The sequence below is a fragment of the Sander lucioperca genome, chromosome 8 (genome assembly GCF_008315115.2).
Source record: "Sander lucioperca isolate FBNREF2018 chromosome 8, SLUC_FBN_1.2, whole genome shotgun sequence".
In the NCBI taxonomy this organism is placed as follows: domain Eukaryota; kingdom Metazoa; phylum Chordata; class Actinopteri; order Perciformes; family Percidae; genus Sander; species Sander lucioperca.
This window is the reverse complement of record NC_050180.1, coordinates 39,881,697-39,899,808: the sequence shown is the minus strand read 5'-3', so window position 1 is coordinate 39,899,808 and position 18,112 is coordinate 39,881,697. Positions and strand designations below refer to the sequence as shown.

At 39.6% G+C, this 18,112-nt stretch overlaps 2 protein-coding genes across 2 annotated transcripts in view; both read right to left on the bottom strand.

Moving 5' to 3' along the window:
• Positions 1-17,912, bottom strand: part of LOC116046602 (galactose-specific lectin nattectin-like) — a 253,084-nt gene extending 235,172 nt beyond the window's left edge. Inside the window, exon 1 of the mRNA XM_036004128.1 lies at positions 17,898-17,912. The gene's annotated coding sequence lies outside the window, so the exon portion shown is untranslated. The remainder of the gene's footprint in view (positions 1-17,897) is intronic.
• On the bottom strand, positions 4,289-6,559 carry LOC116064200 (galactose-specific lectin nattectin-like). The gene is made up of 5 exons (XM_036004133.1): positions 6,467-6,559; positions 5,913-6,002; positions 5,409-5,543; positions 4,645-4,753; positions 4,289-4,554 (listed from the first exon to the last, which is right to left on the bottom strand). Exons 1-5 carry the CDS (start codon positions 6,557-6,559, stop codon positions 4,487-4,489), a joined length of 495 nt encoding a protein of 164 aa, XP_035860026.1. The 3' UTR covers positions 4,289-4,486.
• Positions 17,913-18,112: the final 200 nt, after the last annotated feature.

Here is an 18,112-nt window from a genome sequence, read left to right as displayed (position 1 = left end):
GTTTTGTAGCTTTGTGCTGAGTTCTAACGGATCACAAACGTCAACCTACAGAACCAGTTCTATGCTGTGCTTGACCAACATACACCTGGACTGGTGGCCTTGTATAGGCAGAAGGCGGCACGAACCGGAAAGATATCAGAGGCGCTGCGTGGCATCTTAAAGATTTATGATCTCCAGGTGAGTTAAAGATTAACTTTGAGCTTTAGGTCCCACTGGACAGCAGGGCCTCAGGGTGTCGTTGTCTGTCTAACATTTTGCCAAATGCCATGAAATTTGGTCAGCACATCCATACTGAAAAAAGAATGAAATCTGTTAATATTGACTTTTGCTTGTTCTTCCAGGAAGTGCGCAATGTCAATATGAAGCGTACTGTAGCCCTTCGTGCCCTCCCGGTATACCTGCGTGAGGAGGATCCACAGTTCTTCAAGACTTGGAATATAAGTATTCAGTATATTCACAGAACTATTAGTATCTCTAGCAGCCACTTAACTATATCTAGTTACCCCTTAGTAAACCTTGTGTGTAGGTGTCATTGTAATGGTAAATGGACTGTACTTAGTGTGCACATGGATATACAATACATGTGCATATAAGCATACATACGTATATGTAAAAGCCCTAACCTCATGTAATCCCAAACCTTAATCTCTCACAAAGCCCTGGCCTAACTTTACCCAGACCTGGAGAAGGCTAATCATTTGATTGACCTTTTGGCTTAACCTCTCATGAAATAACACACACACTCACTTTCTCTCTTAAAAATACCTTTTATGAGATGCTGTACATTACACATCACAATACAGCACCCACTATCTAATACCTACCTGCATATTAATAGCCTGTTGAATACTCAGCTGTAAAATACCTACTGTACCTGGGTACACTTACCTATTAAATAACAACCTGTATGATATTAAAATGTAAAATACCTGCTGCTACACTTACTTCTTTTATGATGGGCTGTAGAATAGACAGCTGTAAAGTACTTACCTGTATTCCTACCTGTGGGTTGTTGGCCTGTCGAATAGTTACTTGAGATATACCTACTATATACTGTACTTACCTGTTGAGTAATCACCTGTAATAGTTTATATATTTTCAGTTTTTGTTGACATTGTCAGAAAGCTGAAAATTCTACTATGTTTATTATTGAGGTCATAGTGGGTGAAAATGATGTATTAGGGTGCATTATATTGAATGGGTTTCCTAATATTTTGTCCACTGCATTAACATACAAGAAAGGAGCAAAATATTAGGAACATCATTCAATAACCTCAGTAATAAATATAATATAATAGTAGAATTATCACCTTTTAGATAATGTCAACAAAAACTGAAAATGTATAAAATTCATAAAGGTAGAATTTAAAGGAGAGCTGTTGTAATGGATTGAATTGGGTTACACACGTGCACCTGATGAAGTGGCCAGTGAGTGTACATGCAGTTGTTGTGTTTCTTCAAGTTAACCTAACAGTTGCACCCTCTCTGTGTCTTTCAGGTGGAGGAGTCAGATGAGACAGGCATCATTGACACTCCTGTTGCTCTTGTCACAGCAGTCACAGAGGACACTGCAGATCCAGTTCATTTCAGTCCTGCAAGCATTTCTATTGTTGTGGAAGACGATGTTGTGATGAGTGATATCCCTAACTTGGCTGATGCATTTGCATTGTTGTTTGGGTTGATGTATGCATTGCATTTGGACTATCCCAAGAAACTCATTCACACTTTTACATTCATCCAGAAAATCCTAATGGGTCTTGATGATGGTAAACTTAAAAATTAAAAATGAAATTTAAATGTTTAAGTTTAATTACATTGTAACTTTAAAAAAAATCTTACTTAAAAAAATTAAGTTACTTACCTCAAAAGTTATTACGTAATCAGTTTCTGCAAAAGTTTTGAGTACTATGAACTTACTGGGGTTTACAGTGCTGAGATCATAGGTGTAGATTTCAGGGGGATGCAGGAGTATGTCCTCCTCACATCTGGCTCAGTGGTGTCAGCATAACAACCTAGACCTTAAAAACTAAGACCAAGGAAGTGATGATAGATTTCAGCTGGTCAGGGTGTACTGAACATCCCACTCTCTGCAGGACATCTACACAGGCCATCTTAAGAAGAAAGCCAGCTGTAATATGAAAGGACCCATCCCACCCTGGACACTGCCTGTTCTCACCCCTCCCCTCAGAGAGTGGGTACAGAGCAATGAAATATAAAAGTGTAGCCACTGCCCCCCCCCCACACACGCACACACACACACACACACACACACACACACACACACACACGCACACACACACACACACACACTCACTTCAAAGACTAAAAGAACTTGAATGCTGAACGCTGTTTTGCACAAATCGTTTTATGCTGCTAACTTACATTAACAACTGTTTTAAAGGTTTTCAAAAAGTTCTTTTACTATTTAAAATATGTATATAATTTGCTTTCATTCATATTTTTTTCTAGTTGCCTTTGTCTGTGTTGTATTGACTTACTTTGTTATATTTATACAAATTGTATGCACACTGATGAAGTGCTTCTGAACAGATTTTTATTGTACAATGACAATAAACATCTATCTATCTCTATTGCGCAAGTTGATATCGCAATGACGATATAAAAAAAAAAACAATATATTGTGCAGCCGTATTACTCTTAAGACACAAAAAAGAGCTGAAAGAGACAGAAACAATCATAAAAAGACACAAAACAGCAAAGAGACAGGGAGGTGTAGATTTCAGGGGGGATGCAGTGGTATGTCCCCCCCACAATATTTGGAAGACGTAGATTTGTCTCCCTCAAAAAATATGAAAGAACCCACTCCCCAAAAGAGGTAAAAATAACCGTTGAGGGGGCTCAAAATATGTACGGAAAACAATAACTGTGTCTACTTTGCAGCATCGGGGGTTAAAGAACATGAAGTGCAAAATAAAGACAGATATATGTAGATTTAAAGTTTGGAGCTTCTGGCTTTAACAAGGTCTCATTCTCTAACAGATTAGTTGTTGAGATGGAGATGATTCCTAAAATAACAGATCCTGAAACACGTGTGATGTTTTGAATGTGAAGAAAGTTTTGAACAATAAAGGAGAATAATCATTTCCTTTACATAAATAAAGACATTTGCACCATAAATTGTTGCATCAAAATTCACCAGAATGCAGGAAGTGAAGAGTTTGACAGACAATATTTTATGAGCGACGACCCCCAGACCCCCCAGTTATAATGTGTCCCCCCATCAATGTTGAAACCAAACCTCCACCCCTGACTGAGAGGCAGAAACATCATCAGATCCAGAGGTTCAGCAGCTGGATCTATAAAACAACATGTCTGCCCTCTGCTGGAGACCCTGAGCTAACAAATCACCGTCTGTCTGTTGGCTTTTAAACTGTGTTGGGGAGTAACTAGTTACATGTAACGGAGTTAATAAAGGTAAATGTAATCTGTTACAGTTACTGGGAAAAACATGTCTGATTAAATTACAGTTAACTGTGAAAATGTCCATGATTACATTGGGAGTTAGATGTGAATATTTTCTGTAAAAAGTTTGGCCATATGTTGAATAATATTAATTTAGTTCCTTTGCATGTTTTTCATGTGCACAATGTCTTCTTTTGCCATTTCCAGTAACAGTCGTTCAGTAAAGTTAGATGCTATTATTCTGATGCTTTGGATTGGTTTTCACCCTTTTGACAGTTAAATCACCTCTCAAGCTGTCTGAGAGTTGCCACTATATGTAGGGTGCGTTTGTGGAAAAAGCAGGTTGGGGTTTGATCACATTTTGGATTACTATCTTAACCTTGTTCTATTAACGGAATTAAATACTCACAAGAATATAATAATTTGACACTAATCAAAAGTCAGGACCAGACACTGTTTTTGTGACAATATGTCTTTTATTTTTGAATGCTTAGTTGATTATATAGTAAAGGAAATCAGCTGAATAAAGAACACAACACATCAGTTTTAAGAATAAAAAGTAACCAGTTCATTAAACCAGTGGACTATATGAATTATTAATAGTTATTATGAAGTGTTATTACAGTTGCATTCTCCTCTTGTATCACAGAAAGGTCCGACAAAATATACACTTTTATTTTCTATCTGGACATTTTGGATTAAAAGATCATCACCACTCATGTCTGGTAGGTTTTCTGGTAGGCGCTGTTTATAACAGATAATATTCAGTAAACTAAAATAGAAAAGATGTGTGAGTATTCAAATGTTTTCTGTATTTCATTTTGTGTTATTTACTATAGATTAAAAGTCCAATTACTGATTTGTGTTTGTCCAGCTCAGTGAGCCAGTTTCTGTCTAATTTTAAACCCAAATGTGAACTGTTCCCTAACTCTTCAGATAATAAACAAGTGAAAGTGAGTCATCTGTCAGCAGAGAGCTGTTTCTGTCTGCTGAACAAACTGAAAGAGAATCAATGATAGAGATTATAGATGAGCTGTAGAGGCATCATGATGGTGGGTTAGAGTTACACACACAGGTTCTTGGAGCACACGAAAGAAGCCTGGTTGGTACAAGCCCAGTCGTTCCAGTTTGCTGTAGAGAGAGTTTACAACCAATGTAACTAATTACATTAAACTTTTGCATTTAAAAGTGCAACATACAACAACATAAATGTTTTTTTACCTCCCCAGTTCATCGCAAGACAGTTCTCCCCTCTGAGGTTGTTAGGCTCCCCCGCATTCCAGCTTTTGTAGTTGAATTTGGATCCATCAGACCACAACCACGTACCCTCCTGGACGAGAAAGATTGGTTTAAAGTCAGTGAAATCAAGAGTTTTTGTTCTTGTAATCCTCATTGCGTCCAGAAGACTTTTTTCTACAACAACTCATGAGACCCAACGCATTCCTATGAACGGGTTTGTAAGATATCGTATGAAAACATATGCACAATTACCTATTTTTGTATGAAATCCTACGAAATTAGGCGACCGCCTGCCGGTCATATGAGTTAAATTTAGCTGAGAAAAGGTGACAGTGAGCTGGGTACTGTGCATCAAGCAGCGACGAAATTTATGTTTAGACACCAAAACGACTAGTTAAGATTGGAAAAAATTATATTTAAATGGATTAAAACACTCCAGGGACATAAATACTCGTTTAGAGGGTGAAAGTATTTTGTTTTATTCTTAACTTCTTACATGACATGAACTCTGCTCTCTAACTTGAAAGTCCTGTGTTTTAGGAGCCAAACATCCCCCCCCCGACCTCCTCCCTATGAGGATCTTCATGTTCTTATACAGCAGCAGTCAATGTGCTGCTGACAGTAATAAATGTGGAATACATACATATTACAGTGATTTACTTTTTACAGCTATATGTACGAGTGCTTCATAAGAACAGGCTGAGAGACGAGCGACATCACTTCCTGTGTGATGATAAAAGTCTCACCTTCACTGCGTCAGAGCCTCCGATCCAGGAAGTTCTCGGTGTACCGGCCACTTGCTGAATGAAGGCTTTGATAAATTTATGTTCTGCATCTGAGTAGATGGAAGCCAGATTCCCACCAGCGGTCTGGCAGAAGAGCTAATGGAGACAATATCATCAGTTTAAAATGTCAAGAAAAACAAAACATAATCACATTATTAACAGATCTCAGGGCAGTTTTAGAGTCACAGGGCACATTTTAATACTTTTAATCAGTGGTGTGGAAAAAGTATTCAGATCCTTTACTGCAGTAAAAGTACTAATACCACACTGTAAAAATACTCTGTTACAGTAAAAGTCCTGCATTTAAAATAGTATGTAAGAATCATCGGTATTAACGGGTGTTCATGTCTTGACAGTGTTTGATCTTTTTTCTAATGATGTGGTATTAGTAGTTTTACTGCAGTAAAGTATTATAGTACACTGGTATTAAGCATACATGTGTTATGATAGAAAGAACTGCTGTACCTCTGCATCGATCCAGGTCTTTGTCTGGATGTAGAAAGCGAAACAGCGAGAGTCAAACTTTCTCCAACCAGGAGGACAGCAAGCTTCACCCTGTATGAACAAACAAGCCAAAAACAATCAGACTAGTCTATATAAACAACTGTTCATTTATGGGATTGTTCCTCTGCAGCGCTGTGGAGATAGAGCTGGCAATGCAAGACTACAATCAGAGCAACCCAACGAGTCAGAGATACTGTTCTGACCTGGGGGGAGGTTTTATTTCCTTCACAACACAAGTTACACAAGACTTTAACAGCCTCTAACTCAGGCAGTTAAGAGCTAAATTTAGCTTTAGATGTTATACGAATATGGTCCCTGTTGCACAGGTTTTATCAGCTCACAATTTGTTTTGCACATTTAGGAGTGCAACTATTATTGATAAAAATGGAAAACTGAGGCTTATCAGTAGCAGAATTAACAATGAACAATTGTGCACTTGACTCACCAAATTTCCATTTTTAATTACAGGGCAAAGTCTTTTATTTTTGTGATTTATTTTTTGGGAGTGTACTTACATATTCAGTCAACAGTCCGCTGGACAAACAGAGCAACAAAGCAAACGGAAAGACTGATGTCATCTGTGGAAAGAAATTCAACAAAGTCAACATACTGCAAGGAAATAATTGCAGACAATGAGTGACTGAAATTGATCATTAATGAGCCATTTATCAAAGTAAACTATCCAGCTAGTTTTAAGTGTATTATAAAATATCGATACAGTTTAATATTTGATAGATTATCCATCGTCATCCGCTTATCCGGGGTTGGATCGCGATGACAGCAGCTCCAGCAGGGGAACCCAAACTTCTCTTTCCTGAGTCACATATAGATATAATCCCTCCACCTAGTCCTGGTTCTTCCCCGAGGCCTCCTCCCAGCTGGACGTGCCTGGAACACCTCCCTAGGGAGGCGCCCAGGAGGCATCGATACCAGACGCCCAAACCACCTCCAATGGCTCTTTTCAGCACAAAGGAGCAGCGGCTCTACTCCGAGTTCCTCACAGATGACTGAGCTTCTCACCCTATCTCTAAAGGAGAGGCCAGCCACCCTCCTGAGGAAGCCCGTTTCAGTCACTAGTACCTGTGATCTCGTTCTTTCAGTCATGATCCAGCCTTCATGACCATAGGTGAGGGTAGGAAAGGAAACAGACCGGTAGATTGAGAGCTTTGCCTTCTGGCTCAGCTCTCTTTTGTTATAACAACAGTGCAGTAAAGTGAATGTAATACCCCCCCCCCCCCCCTGCGTTGATTCTCCGTTGTCCCCTCACTCGCAAACAAAACCCCAAGGAACTTGAACTCCTGCACTTGGGACTCATTCCCTCCCCCCAAAATGTCCTCACAATAAATATAGGATTAGTTATTATTAAAAGTCAAAGTAAATGAAATTGTGATAATAAATTGAAATATAAATACCTTTGCTGAGGTGGTGATTGGCTGACACAGAAGAGAAGAACAAGCTGATGACTGTCACTGAAAGAAAATGTCACAGATCTGAATACTGTTAAACACTCAATAATATCAAATTAGGTTAAACTTAATGCATCCACAATCTGTACTAAATTTTATCTTTACTCAACAGGAATAAACTCTGCAATCTAGCATAAACAAAATATATCAAACTTTCTGACAAGTCTTTCAATTATATTGATGACAATACAATGTGAAAAGGTCCATTATACTCACATCAATAATCTTTGTTCTGTCTGGTGTGGTTTGGGTTTGGAGTGAAATGAGAGCCACTAATATACCTTTGGGAAGGGGAGTGGTCTTAGTCATGATTGACAGTTCATGCAATGATGCAGGTAGAGACTTGATATTGAACCAATATTTAACAGGGTGTGAAAGTCAGGGTCAGTGGTGTATGACGGTGTCTGGATGTAATGAACAATGTGTGTTTAACATGTGGACTTAAGTGTTGTGTTTATTTTATTAACCACACCGTGACACAGGATCTCTTTATGATGATATCTGTTAATTCTCTCTGGTGACAAACACGAATAAACACGACATCGTTATTAATCAGAACAGAGTCTCTAAAAGTAGGATGGGAGCCAGAGCCTTCAGCTATCAGGCTCCTCTCCTGTGGAACCAGCTCCCAGTCTGGGTTCGGGGGGCAGACACCATCACCACATTTAATAATAAACTGAAAACACTCCTCTTTGATAAAGCATATAGTTAGGGAGTGAGGAGATCCAGAAATGCTTGTTACTAACCTAGCTCTGGGGAGTTTACTCCCCGGAGTCCTTATGTTCCTTTTCCCAGCGTTTTTCGTTGGATCTGGATGGCACCTAGACCTTGGTTTCAGCTGTCGCCGTGGTCCTGCTTCAGTTCACCCTGCTACGCTCCACGGTGCCCTGCTATGACATGAACTACTATGACTACTATTTCTTAGTCACTGTTCCATTATCTTCATTGTGACTATTATTTCCACTGTTCATCACATCCCCAACCGGCATCGTCAGACAGCGCCTACCAAGAGCCTGGGTCTGCCGAGGTTTCTTCCTAAAAGAAGTTTTTCTCATCACTGAGGTTTCTTCCTAAAAGTGAGTTTTTCCTCGCCACTGTCGCACTGAATGCTTGCTCTTGGGGGAACTACTTGAATTGTTGGGGCTTCATAAATTATAGAGTGTAGAGTTTAATACTTTTACTCCGATAGATTTTTTATGTGCTGCATCGTTACTGTTGTGAATTCCTCACGCTACGGAGACTGTGTAGGTTAGTGTGTGTACGTTAGTTACGTACGCCAATTACGAAATCCCCGAGATCGCATCGTGTTTCTTTTCAATATGGTTACCCGTTCAGGAGTCAGAGACGATGTAAGTTTGTACTCTTTCTATTTTGCTAGTGTTGCAGCAGATGAAGCTATTCCTGAGTTGTTTCAGTCTGAAATGAATACTGAATGTTAACCGTTTGACCCTGTGATTTGAAGCTGCTATTATCTGTACTTTGCTAGCTTGCTAACTTTCCTATTCATCACATATGTTACTAGCTAGTGTGTGATAACTTTTTTGGGGGCTTTAATCGTTACTGTGCTGGAGAGGATGTTTATTTTACTTTGGCTACAGCCTTGGCTAAACATTTGACATAATATAAACAATATGATATTCAAACTTTTGACTGCTTTCTTGAATAACTAAATAACACAATACTTGTACTTTTACTTTCAATACTTCAGTAGTAAATTTTAAAATAAACTACTTGCAATACTTAAATACAACATTTTTTGAATACTTTAGTACTTCTACTTAAGTGTTGTGCTTAAAGAGCACATCTACTTCTACTCAAGTCACTTTTTTGATAGAGCACTTGTACTTTTACTCAAGTATGGGTCTCTAGTACTTTATATAGGAGGCTCTTGGGAGCGAATGATTGGCATTGCCTTAAGAATCCTTGATTCAATATTTCTTCAGCAAAACACTCGCCTTTCCCACGAAGTGCTTTGCACATTAATGGCAGAGGTCACAGCTATCATAAATGCATGACCACTCCTACCTTTGTCAGCGGACCCAGACAATCCGCAACGAGACAAAATTGTTTTAGAAGGTTGCAGAGAAAAGTTGCAGTGGTCTGAACCGGCCCTCTCAGCTCGACTCACCTGTTTCCACAGCTAATAACAAATTCATCTTGGAAAGTCAGCTAAAAACTAAATAAATAAAACTGGTTGAAATGGCATATAGACGGATGCTCAACATGCGCCCGAGGGCACGTATGGTAGAGCGAGCTAGAGAGTGACTGAATTGAGGGAGTGCCTAGGACAAACATGTCAGTCAGAGAAATAAAACGGGTTTTTGCCTTTTCATCACTAGAAATGTAACTGTAGCAAGCATCTCACTTTCACTAACATTATCCACGTTCATACTTAGACGCAACAAATGAGATATCTAGCTACAAAAAGCCTGGAAGTCAGAAGTTAGAACGGAAGTACAAAGAGTCGTTGTTATTGAGATGATACACCGTCTCGTCTCATCTCATCTCATCTCATTGGTGTGAACTGGCAGGTTTTAGAACGCAAATAGTTGCAAGTTTCAACTCGTCTCGTATCTTTGGTCTGAACTGGGCTTTACACAGAAGACATGAGTTCCACCACCTCCTGGAGAATTCTTGGACAAGGACCTGTACACAAGTCAATGGAGACAAATTCAGGCTCCTGCCAACCAGTTCTGGACTCATTGGAGCTGTGAATGCTTTCCTTCCCTTGCAACAAAGACAGACTACACGCAACTGCCGGCCTATGGCCAGGATCACCGCTACGCTCCCTGGAAAGGATGGTCATTAAGAAAGCTCGAGGTGAAGACTGACTGACCAAGACAATGTAAAATCATTTCTCAGACCAAATGCAGAAATTGCTCTACTTCTACACAAAGACTGATTTAGAGACTAATGTTCTGGACTCCTGCAAATTCATAGTGACCTCACATTGGTCAGGCAGGGAGTGTGTTGCCTTTATGGTATTTTCTATAAATAATGTGTTAATAATTATTTGCAGTTGAAAAGTGGAGTTAATAATAGATTTCATATTGTGTCATTTTTATATTGTCTTACCATGATGTCACTTCCTGTTGTAGTACTTCCGGTTCCGCCAGGTCCTGTTTACAGCAGACAGGCAGTGCATGTTCTTACCTCAATCTGTGTGCATCCACTGAAAGTATCATAGAGGCAATGCCCTAAATTTATTTATTTGACAGTGAACATGTTAGAGATTATATATCAGTGACGATTATGTTAAAAACTATGTTTAGTTAGGGGAATAGACTGAGTATTTTTTGTGATGTCTTTATTCACAGTTTTCACCAGCATGTCAATGACGAAGTGTGAGTCTGTCTTCATTGGCTGCGGTTTAACTTGTGTTAAATCAGAGTTGCAACACACTGTATAAGATAAGTAAGTGATAGTGAAATACTATTAAAGTGCTACAGCTGCATTTATAGTAGAGACAAAACAGAAGAAAGGTTTTATTTCTGTAATTCACTACTTTGTTTTAATGCCGCTCCCTCTGCTCAGGTTAGGGTTAGTCAGCAGCAGTCCCAACGTTTTTGTCGTTTTTCGATGTTTTTTTATAACCAGGGGTTAAATAGATTGGGAGGACTGGCCAGGTGCTCCCAGTTACCTTGTTAAGACCTCAGCCACAGACGTGCACAAGAAAGACAACAGTACACAGGCACAAGGCAACAGGTTCTGGGCCGTCACAATTCTCACATAGAACTTGGGCGACAACACTATCAAGAAAAGGTTGTATTATTAATAAAATGTCTATGCCAACATCACCAGAAGACGGCTGATGAAAGGATTTTTTAAAACATGTTCATAGAGAGGAAACATGTAGGTTTGCTGATGAATCTGGGGGAATTTCCAGCTCATGAATGATGTAAATTGAGACAGTGGTACCCAGGTCTCATTCAGGTCAGTGACCAACATAACCTCATAACCTCTCCAGGCAGAGGAATACTTCAACTTTGTCCCTCCATAGATGATGAGACATGTAGCAGCTGTATGATAAGACAGAGCTGGTCACCCTGCCAAGGCCATAGAGAAAAGTAAACTCAACACAGTTTGTATGTAATGAGATATCTGGGCACGGCAATATCTTTGTTTACTTTGAAGGTTTAACTAAACTTAACGCCATCCAGTTGGATGTTTAAATACACCTTCAGGAAGACAGGAGCTTCAGAGAGTTGGGATGGCACCAACACTGTACTGTGTGATCCTAAATCCTCCTCAATTGAGTGTTTATGCTCCTTTCCTTTCATGTTTAAATGCTCCTGTGTAAATCATCAAAGTCTCCCAAAAACCTTGTGTAATGAGTTGTGCTGCTCCTGAGTTTTTCCTTAAGAGTATTCACCATAACCAGAGTCAGTATGTAAACACATACAGGGGAACAAGGAACCAAAGACAAGAAAACTTTGATACAACACAGTCACAGTCTGTGCTTTTACAAAACCAACTTGTCCTCAATGTGAGTTTTGTTTGACATGTTTAAACACACCAACAGGAATATTATATCCTTGTTGGCATGTTTAAACAGATAAAACTCACATGCATCCCTGCTGAACACATGACTGGTTCGAGTGGTTTGCCAACTGAAGGGAAGTAAGGTGGATTCTACACACATAGACAATGATAAAAGAAGCTCTTTGAGGGTTTTGGGGGGATGGGTCAAATAACACAGGACCCAGCAGACCAGGGTTCATGTCCTGTTCTTGTCCCGTTTGTCACTGAAACGTACATTTAGTTACCCTACCCACTGCTAAAATACAACAAAATGCTTGTTAAATTTAAAAAAGGAAAGGAAATCATTTCCAACTTACTTTTAATGAAAAAAAATGAACATTGAATTGATTATATAAGGCACCACTAAAACAAGAATGATAGTTACATTTTAAAGTGCAGTTTTCTGCTGATATTTTCTGTCAAATAACTAAAAATGTGTCTTTCACAATGTGTTTATGTTGTTAGACCACTTTCTCTTACCCCCATCATTGCCAGGTGTTTTGAAAGACTGATCCTTCCCCACATAAAGGCTGCCATCCCTGCTGATCTTGATAAACATCAGTTTCCATATCAGACCAACAGATGAACAGATGATGCAGTTACATCAGCTCTCCACTCAGCGCTAACACACCTGGAACATCAGAACACATATGTAAGAATGCTGTCTGTTGACTTTAGTTCAGCTTTTAGTACAATACTCCCATACAAACTGATCCATGAACAGAGCAATTTGAGCTTAAAACACACACGTACAACACGTCTGAGTTGATTTGAACGCACCATAAGTAGGCGTGTGTGCATGTTACTCAGTATGGGTCAGTTGATTGATAGACTCATATAGATGTAGGCAATAAAAAATAATATATTTTAAAAATGTTTTCAAAATATAGAGAGGAAAACTCATTTAAATATGCACAAATATGAAAAACCCACTCCCAAAAGATGTGAAAAATAATCATTGAGGGCTCAACACTGTACGGTGTCTACTTTGCTAGCATCGGGGGTTAAAGAACATGAATCCGTGAAAAATAAGACAGATTTATGTAGATTTAAACTTGGAGCTTCTGGCTTAACAAGGTCTCATTCTCTAACAGATTGTTGTTGAGATGGAGATGATTCCTAAAATAACAGATCCTGAAACACGTGTGATGTTTTGAATTAAAGAAAGTTTGACAATAAAGGAGATAATCATTTCTTTATATAAATAAAGACATTTGCACCATAAATTGTTGCATCAAAATCACCAGAATGCAGGAAATGAAGTCTTTGACAGACAATATTTATGAGCGACGACCCCCAGACCCCCCAGTTATAATGTGTCCCCCCATCAATGTTGAAACCAAACCTCCACCCCTTGACTGAGAGGCAGAAACATCATCAGATCCAGAGGTTCAGCAGCTGGATCTATAAAACAACATGTCTGCCCTCTGCTGGAGACCCTGAGCTACACATCACCGTCTGTCTGTTGGCTTTAAAACTGTGTTGGGGAGGAACTAGTACATGTAACAGAGTTAATAAAGGTACATGTAATCTGTTACAGTTACTGGGAAAACATGTCTGATTAAATTACAGTTAACTGTGAAAATGTCATGATTACATGGGAGTTAGATGTGAATATTTTCTGCAAACAAGCTGGCCATATGTTGAATAATATTAATTTAGTCCTTGCATGATTTTCATGTGCACAATGTCTTCTTTTGCCATTCCAGTAACAGCCGTTCAATAAAGTTAGATGATATTATTCTGATGCTTTGGATTGGTTTTCACCCTTTTGACAGTTAAATCACCTCTCAAGCTGTCTGAGAGTTGCCACTATATGTCGGGTGGGGGGTTTGATCATGCACAACAAAACAAATTTGCAAGTATTAAATTCCTCTCTAAAACCATGAATAAGTGCCATGTGCATGCCAAAACACTTATTTATTACCTTCAATATCCAATGAAAAATAACCTCAAAATGAAATAGCACAACGTGGTGTAAACATAAAACACAGAGCTTTCAAGCTGGAGAGAGGAGTTCACTTTGTGGTGAAAACAAAATACTTTCACCCAGGAAACGCTGTTCTTTCTCCGGGAGTGTTTTAATACAAATCTGATCTTTTTCCTAAAATTAAAGTTACATTATGTAATTTTTTGAGTTGATTCTTAGCAAAAAACCCTTTGTTCTCTCCCAAATATGTTCTCATTCATGTGTAATTACTCCACCAACTAATCAAAGTATTCTTGTAAGCGTAGAATCTGCCATTCAGAATCATCAGAATACATACAGGCGAGTCGCTTGAATGACGGCCGCCATGTAGCGCCTCCATCTTTAAAATACCTTAGCCAATGATGGACATACCTCCGCCTTCGCACTTTTACACTCAGTGGCACCACGATGAATGCCAGCGGGAGGCAAAAAGCGAATTAAAACGACAACGTGACAGGCAAAGCAACAAGACCAAAGTTAATATTGGAGTGGCTAGAACAGCTGCATGTAAACGATGGAGATACTAAGAGTTAATTTTGGGTTCAGCCACCGTAGCAGTTGAAACGCGCTCAGAATGAGAAGGGCTAGAAAGTATATTCAGTTGGTTGTCATATACAATTTCACCGCTAGATGGGAGGAATTCTTACACAATGCAAACTTTTTCCTAAACTTAACAAGTCGTCTTGTGCCTAAAATTAACATCGCTGCATTACACTCACTTTCTCACACTCATCTGGCGGTGCCTGTAGCCGGCTCACAGTCACCTTTTGGCGGCTAAACAACTGCCGCTGGTAGCCGGCATCCCGGAGCTCTGTAGCAGCTGAATACAACCAGCAACTGCTGCTCGAGTTTATCATTCTATGCATAGACTGTTCACATTACAGTACTCTGGATTAGGACAACTTTAGTTATGCCCCTTTTCAAGTTAAACCCCTCTCTTGCAGTCTGCAGTCTAGAGTCTTCCAGTCTCTAAAAGTTGAACATTTTGATATTTGAATGGTTCTTGTGGCTGAACGTGTGCAGAAGTTAGACACGACAAAAAAAAACATACGGAAGATCAAAATAAAGAATCAAATAATAATACTAATATAAGACTAATAATCTAATTATGAAATGGAGCATTCTTTATAATATGTACTTACTTTTGTTAAAGTATATTTTGATGCTGATACTTTTTATTTAGTATTTAGTATTTCTACACAGTGGTTTTAGGTACTTTTACTTCTTTTGTTTCTTTTTCTCTCATACTCATAATAAAGAAAACTTTATTTTTATTTATTTTATATCAGTTTAAAACTTCAAGAAAAACAAACATAATCACATTATTAACAGATCTCAGGGCAGTTTTTACAGTCATAAGACACATTTTCATACTTTTAATCAGTGGTGTGGGAAAAAGTATTCAGATCCTTTACTGCAGTAAAAGTACTAATACCACACTGTAAAAATACTAAGTAAAAGTCCTGCATTGAAAATAGTATGTAAGAATCATCGGTATTAAACGGGGTGTTCATGTCTCAGAGTGTTTTGATTTTTTTTCTAATGATGTGGTATTAGTAGTTTTACTGCAGTAAAGTATTAGAGTACACTGGTATTAGCATACATGTGTTATGATAGAAAGAACTGCTGTACCTCTGCATCGGACCAGGTCTTTGTCTGGATTGTAGAAAGTGAAACAGCGAGAGTCAAACTTCTCCAACCAGGAGGACAGGAAGCTTCACCCTGTATGAACAAACAAGCCAAAAACAATCAGACTAGTCTATATCGACAACTGTTCATTTATGGGATTGTTCCTCCGCAGCGCTGTGGAGATAGAGCTGGCAATGCAAGACTACAATCAGAGCAACCCAACGAGTCAGAGATACTGTTCTGACCTGGGCAGGAGGTTTTAATTTCTTCACAACACTGTGATCACAAACATTATATACCATTATAATAAATACCATACCATTATTATAACTTACGCAGGCAGTTAAGAGCTAAATTTAGCTTTAGATGTTTTAGACGAATATGGTCCCTGTTGCACAGGTTTTTATCAGCTCACAATTTTCAATGCACATTTAGGAGTGCAACTATTATTGATAAAAATGGAAAACTGAGACTTATCAGTAGCAGAATTAACAGTTAACAATTGTGCAGTGACTTTAATGTGCTGCAAACAGCACAACCAGCCGGTTGATAAAACCGTGAGTAATAAGCATAATTATATGAGCATTTGTATCTGTATGTGCAATAACATCTGCTGAACAGGGCCGACAACAAGATTGTAAACTGTTTATTAAAATAACAGAACATTATTTTTAATGTAGCTAAACACCAAATTTCCGTTTTTAATTACGGGACAAAATCTGAGTAATGAGCTGCCAGATCTTTTTCTGTTATTTTAGTGATTTATTTCTTAAGTGTATACTTACATATGCAGTCAACAGTCCGCTGGACAAACAGAGCAACAAACTAAAACGGAAGGATTGATGTCATCTGTGGAAGATGTTTAACAAAGTAAAAAAAAACTGAATACAAGGAAATAATGGCAGACAATGAATGACTGCAACTGATCATGAATGAGCCATTCATCAAATTAAAGTATTCTTCTAGTTATACGTGCATTATATAATAAGATATGGTTTAATATTTGATAGATTATCTAATATTTAAAATGTCTATGATTAAATACACCAAGTTTTATCAAAATAGATAATGTCCTCTCGATAAACACCATCCATCTTCTTCGCTTATCCGGTAACGGGTCGCGGGGGTAGCAGCTCCAGCAGGGGACCCAAACTGCCATCCGACGCCCATACACAGGCACGACTGCGGGATCCGCGAGGCGAGTCCCAGGCCAGGTTGGGCGATGATAATCCATCCACCCGTAGTGCTGGTGCTCCCCGAGGCCTCCTCCAGCGGACTGCGGAAAACTCCTAGGGGCGCCCAGGGGGCATACTACAGATGCCCTGAACCACCCTAAACGGCTCCTTCGACGCGAAGGAGCAGCGGCTCTACTCCGAGCTCCTCCGGATGACTGAGAGTCTCACCCTATCTCTAAGGGAGACGACAGCACCCTCTGAGAAACCATTGCGCGGCGCTGTACTCCTGGATCTCGTTCCTTCGGTCCTGAAAGCAAAACAGCTCATGGACATAGGTGAGGGTAGGGAACGAACACTGCACTCGGTAGATTGAGCGCTTTGCTTTCGGCTCAGCTCTTTTCGTCACAACGGTGCGATAAATGAGGTAATACCGCACCCGCTGCGCCGACTCTCCGACAATCTCCCGCTCATGTCCCTCACTCGCGAACAGATCCAAGGTACTGAATCTTCCATCACTTGGGTAAGACATCATTCGATCCGGAGAAGCACTCACGGTTCCTGCTGGACCATGGCATCAGACTCGAGGTGCTGATCATCTCACAGCCGCTCACGCGGCTGCGAACCGATCCAGTGAGTGCTGAAGGTCACAGGCCGACGATGCCATATCAGGCCAACAGCATCATGCAAAAGCAGCGATGAGGAGCAGATCCCAGCTCACCAAACTGCAAACCCTCTCCACCCCGAATACGCCTCGATATCCTGTCCATAAATACTACAAACAGGATTGGTGACAAAGCGCAGCCTGGCGGAGGCCAACTCTCACCTGAAACGAGTCCGACTACTGCCGAGAACCCGGACACAGCTCTCGCTTTGGTCGTACAGAGATTGGATGGCCCTGAGAAGGGACCCCTCACCCCATACTCCCGCAGCACCTCCCACAGTGTCTCCGGGGGACCCGGTCATATGCCTTCTCCAGATCCACAAAGCACATGTAGACGGTTGGGCATACTCCCAGGCTCCCTCCAGGATCCTTGCGAGAGTAAAGATCTGGTCCGTTGTTCCACGACCAGGACGGAATCCGCATTGTTCCTCTCAACCTGAGGTTCGACAGGTTCGATAAACACAGGATTCGTTATTATTAAAGTAAAAATAGATGAAATTGTGATAGTAATTGAAATATAAATACCTTTGCTGAGGTGGTGATTGGCTGACACAGAGGAGAAGAACAAGCTGATGACTGTCACTGAAAGAAAATGTCAGATCTAAATACTATAAACATTCAATAATAAAAATTAGGTTAAACTCATCTTGATTTACTAATGGATCCACAATCTAAACTTAATATTCTACAATCTAGTATGAACCAAATATATCAAACATTGATTAGTAATGATAACAGTA

What these genes read in the sequence shown, in the direction of transcription:
- LOC116064200 (XM_036004133.1), bottom strand. Translation starts at nt 6,559, where the DNA reads ATGTTGACTTTGTTGAATTTCTTTCCACAGATGACATCAGTCTTTCCG. An exon ending in AGACCTGGATCGATGCAGAG is followed by an intron (nt 5,544 to 5,912) that starts GTACAGCAGTTC and finishes TGTCTCCATTAG; the next exon opens with CTCTTCTGCCAGACCGCTGG. An exon ending in TCTTGCGATGAACTGGGGAG is followed by an intron (nt 4,555 to 4,644) that starts GTAAAAAAACAT and finishes CTCTCTCTACAG; the next exon opens with CAAACTGGAACGACTGGGCT.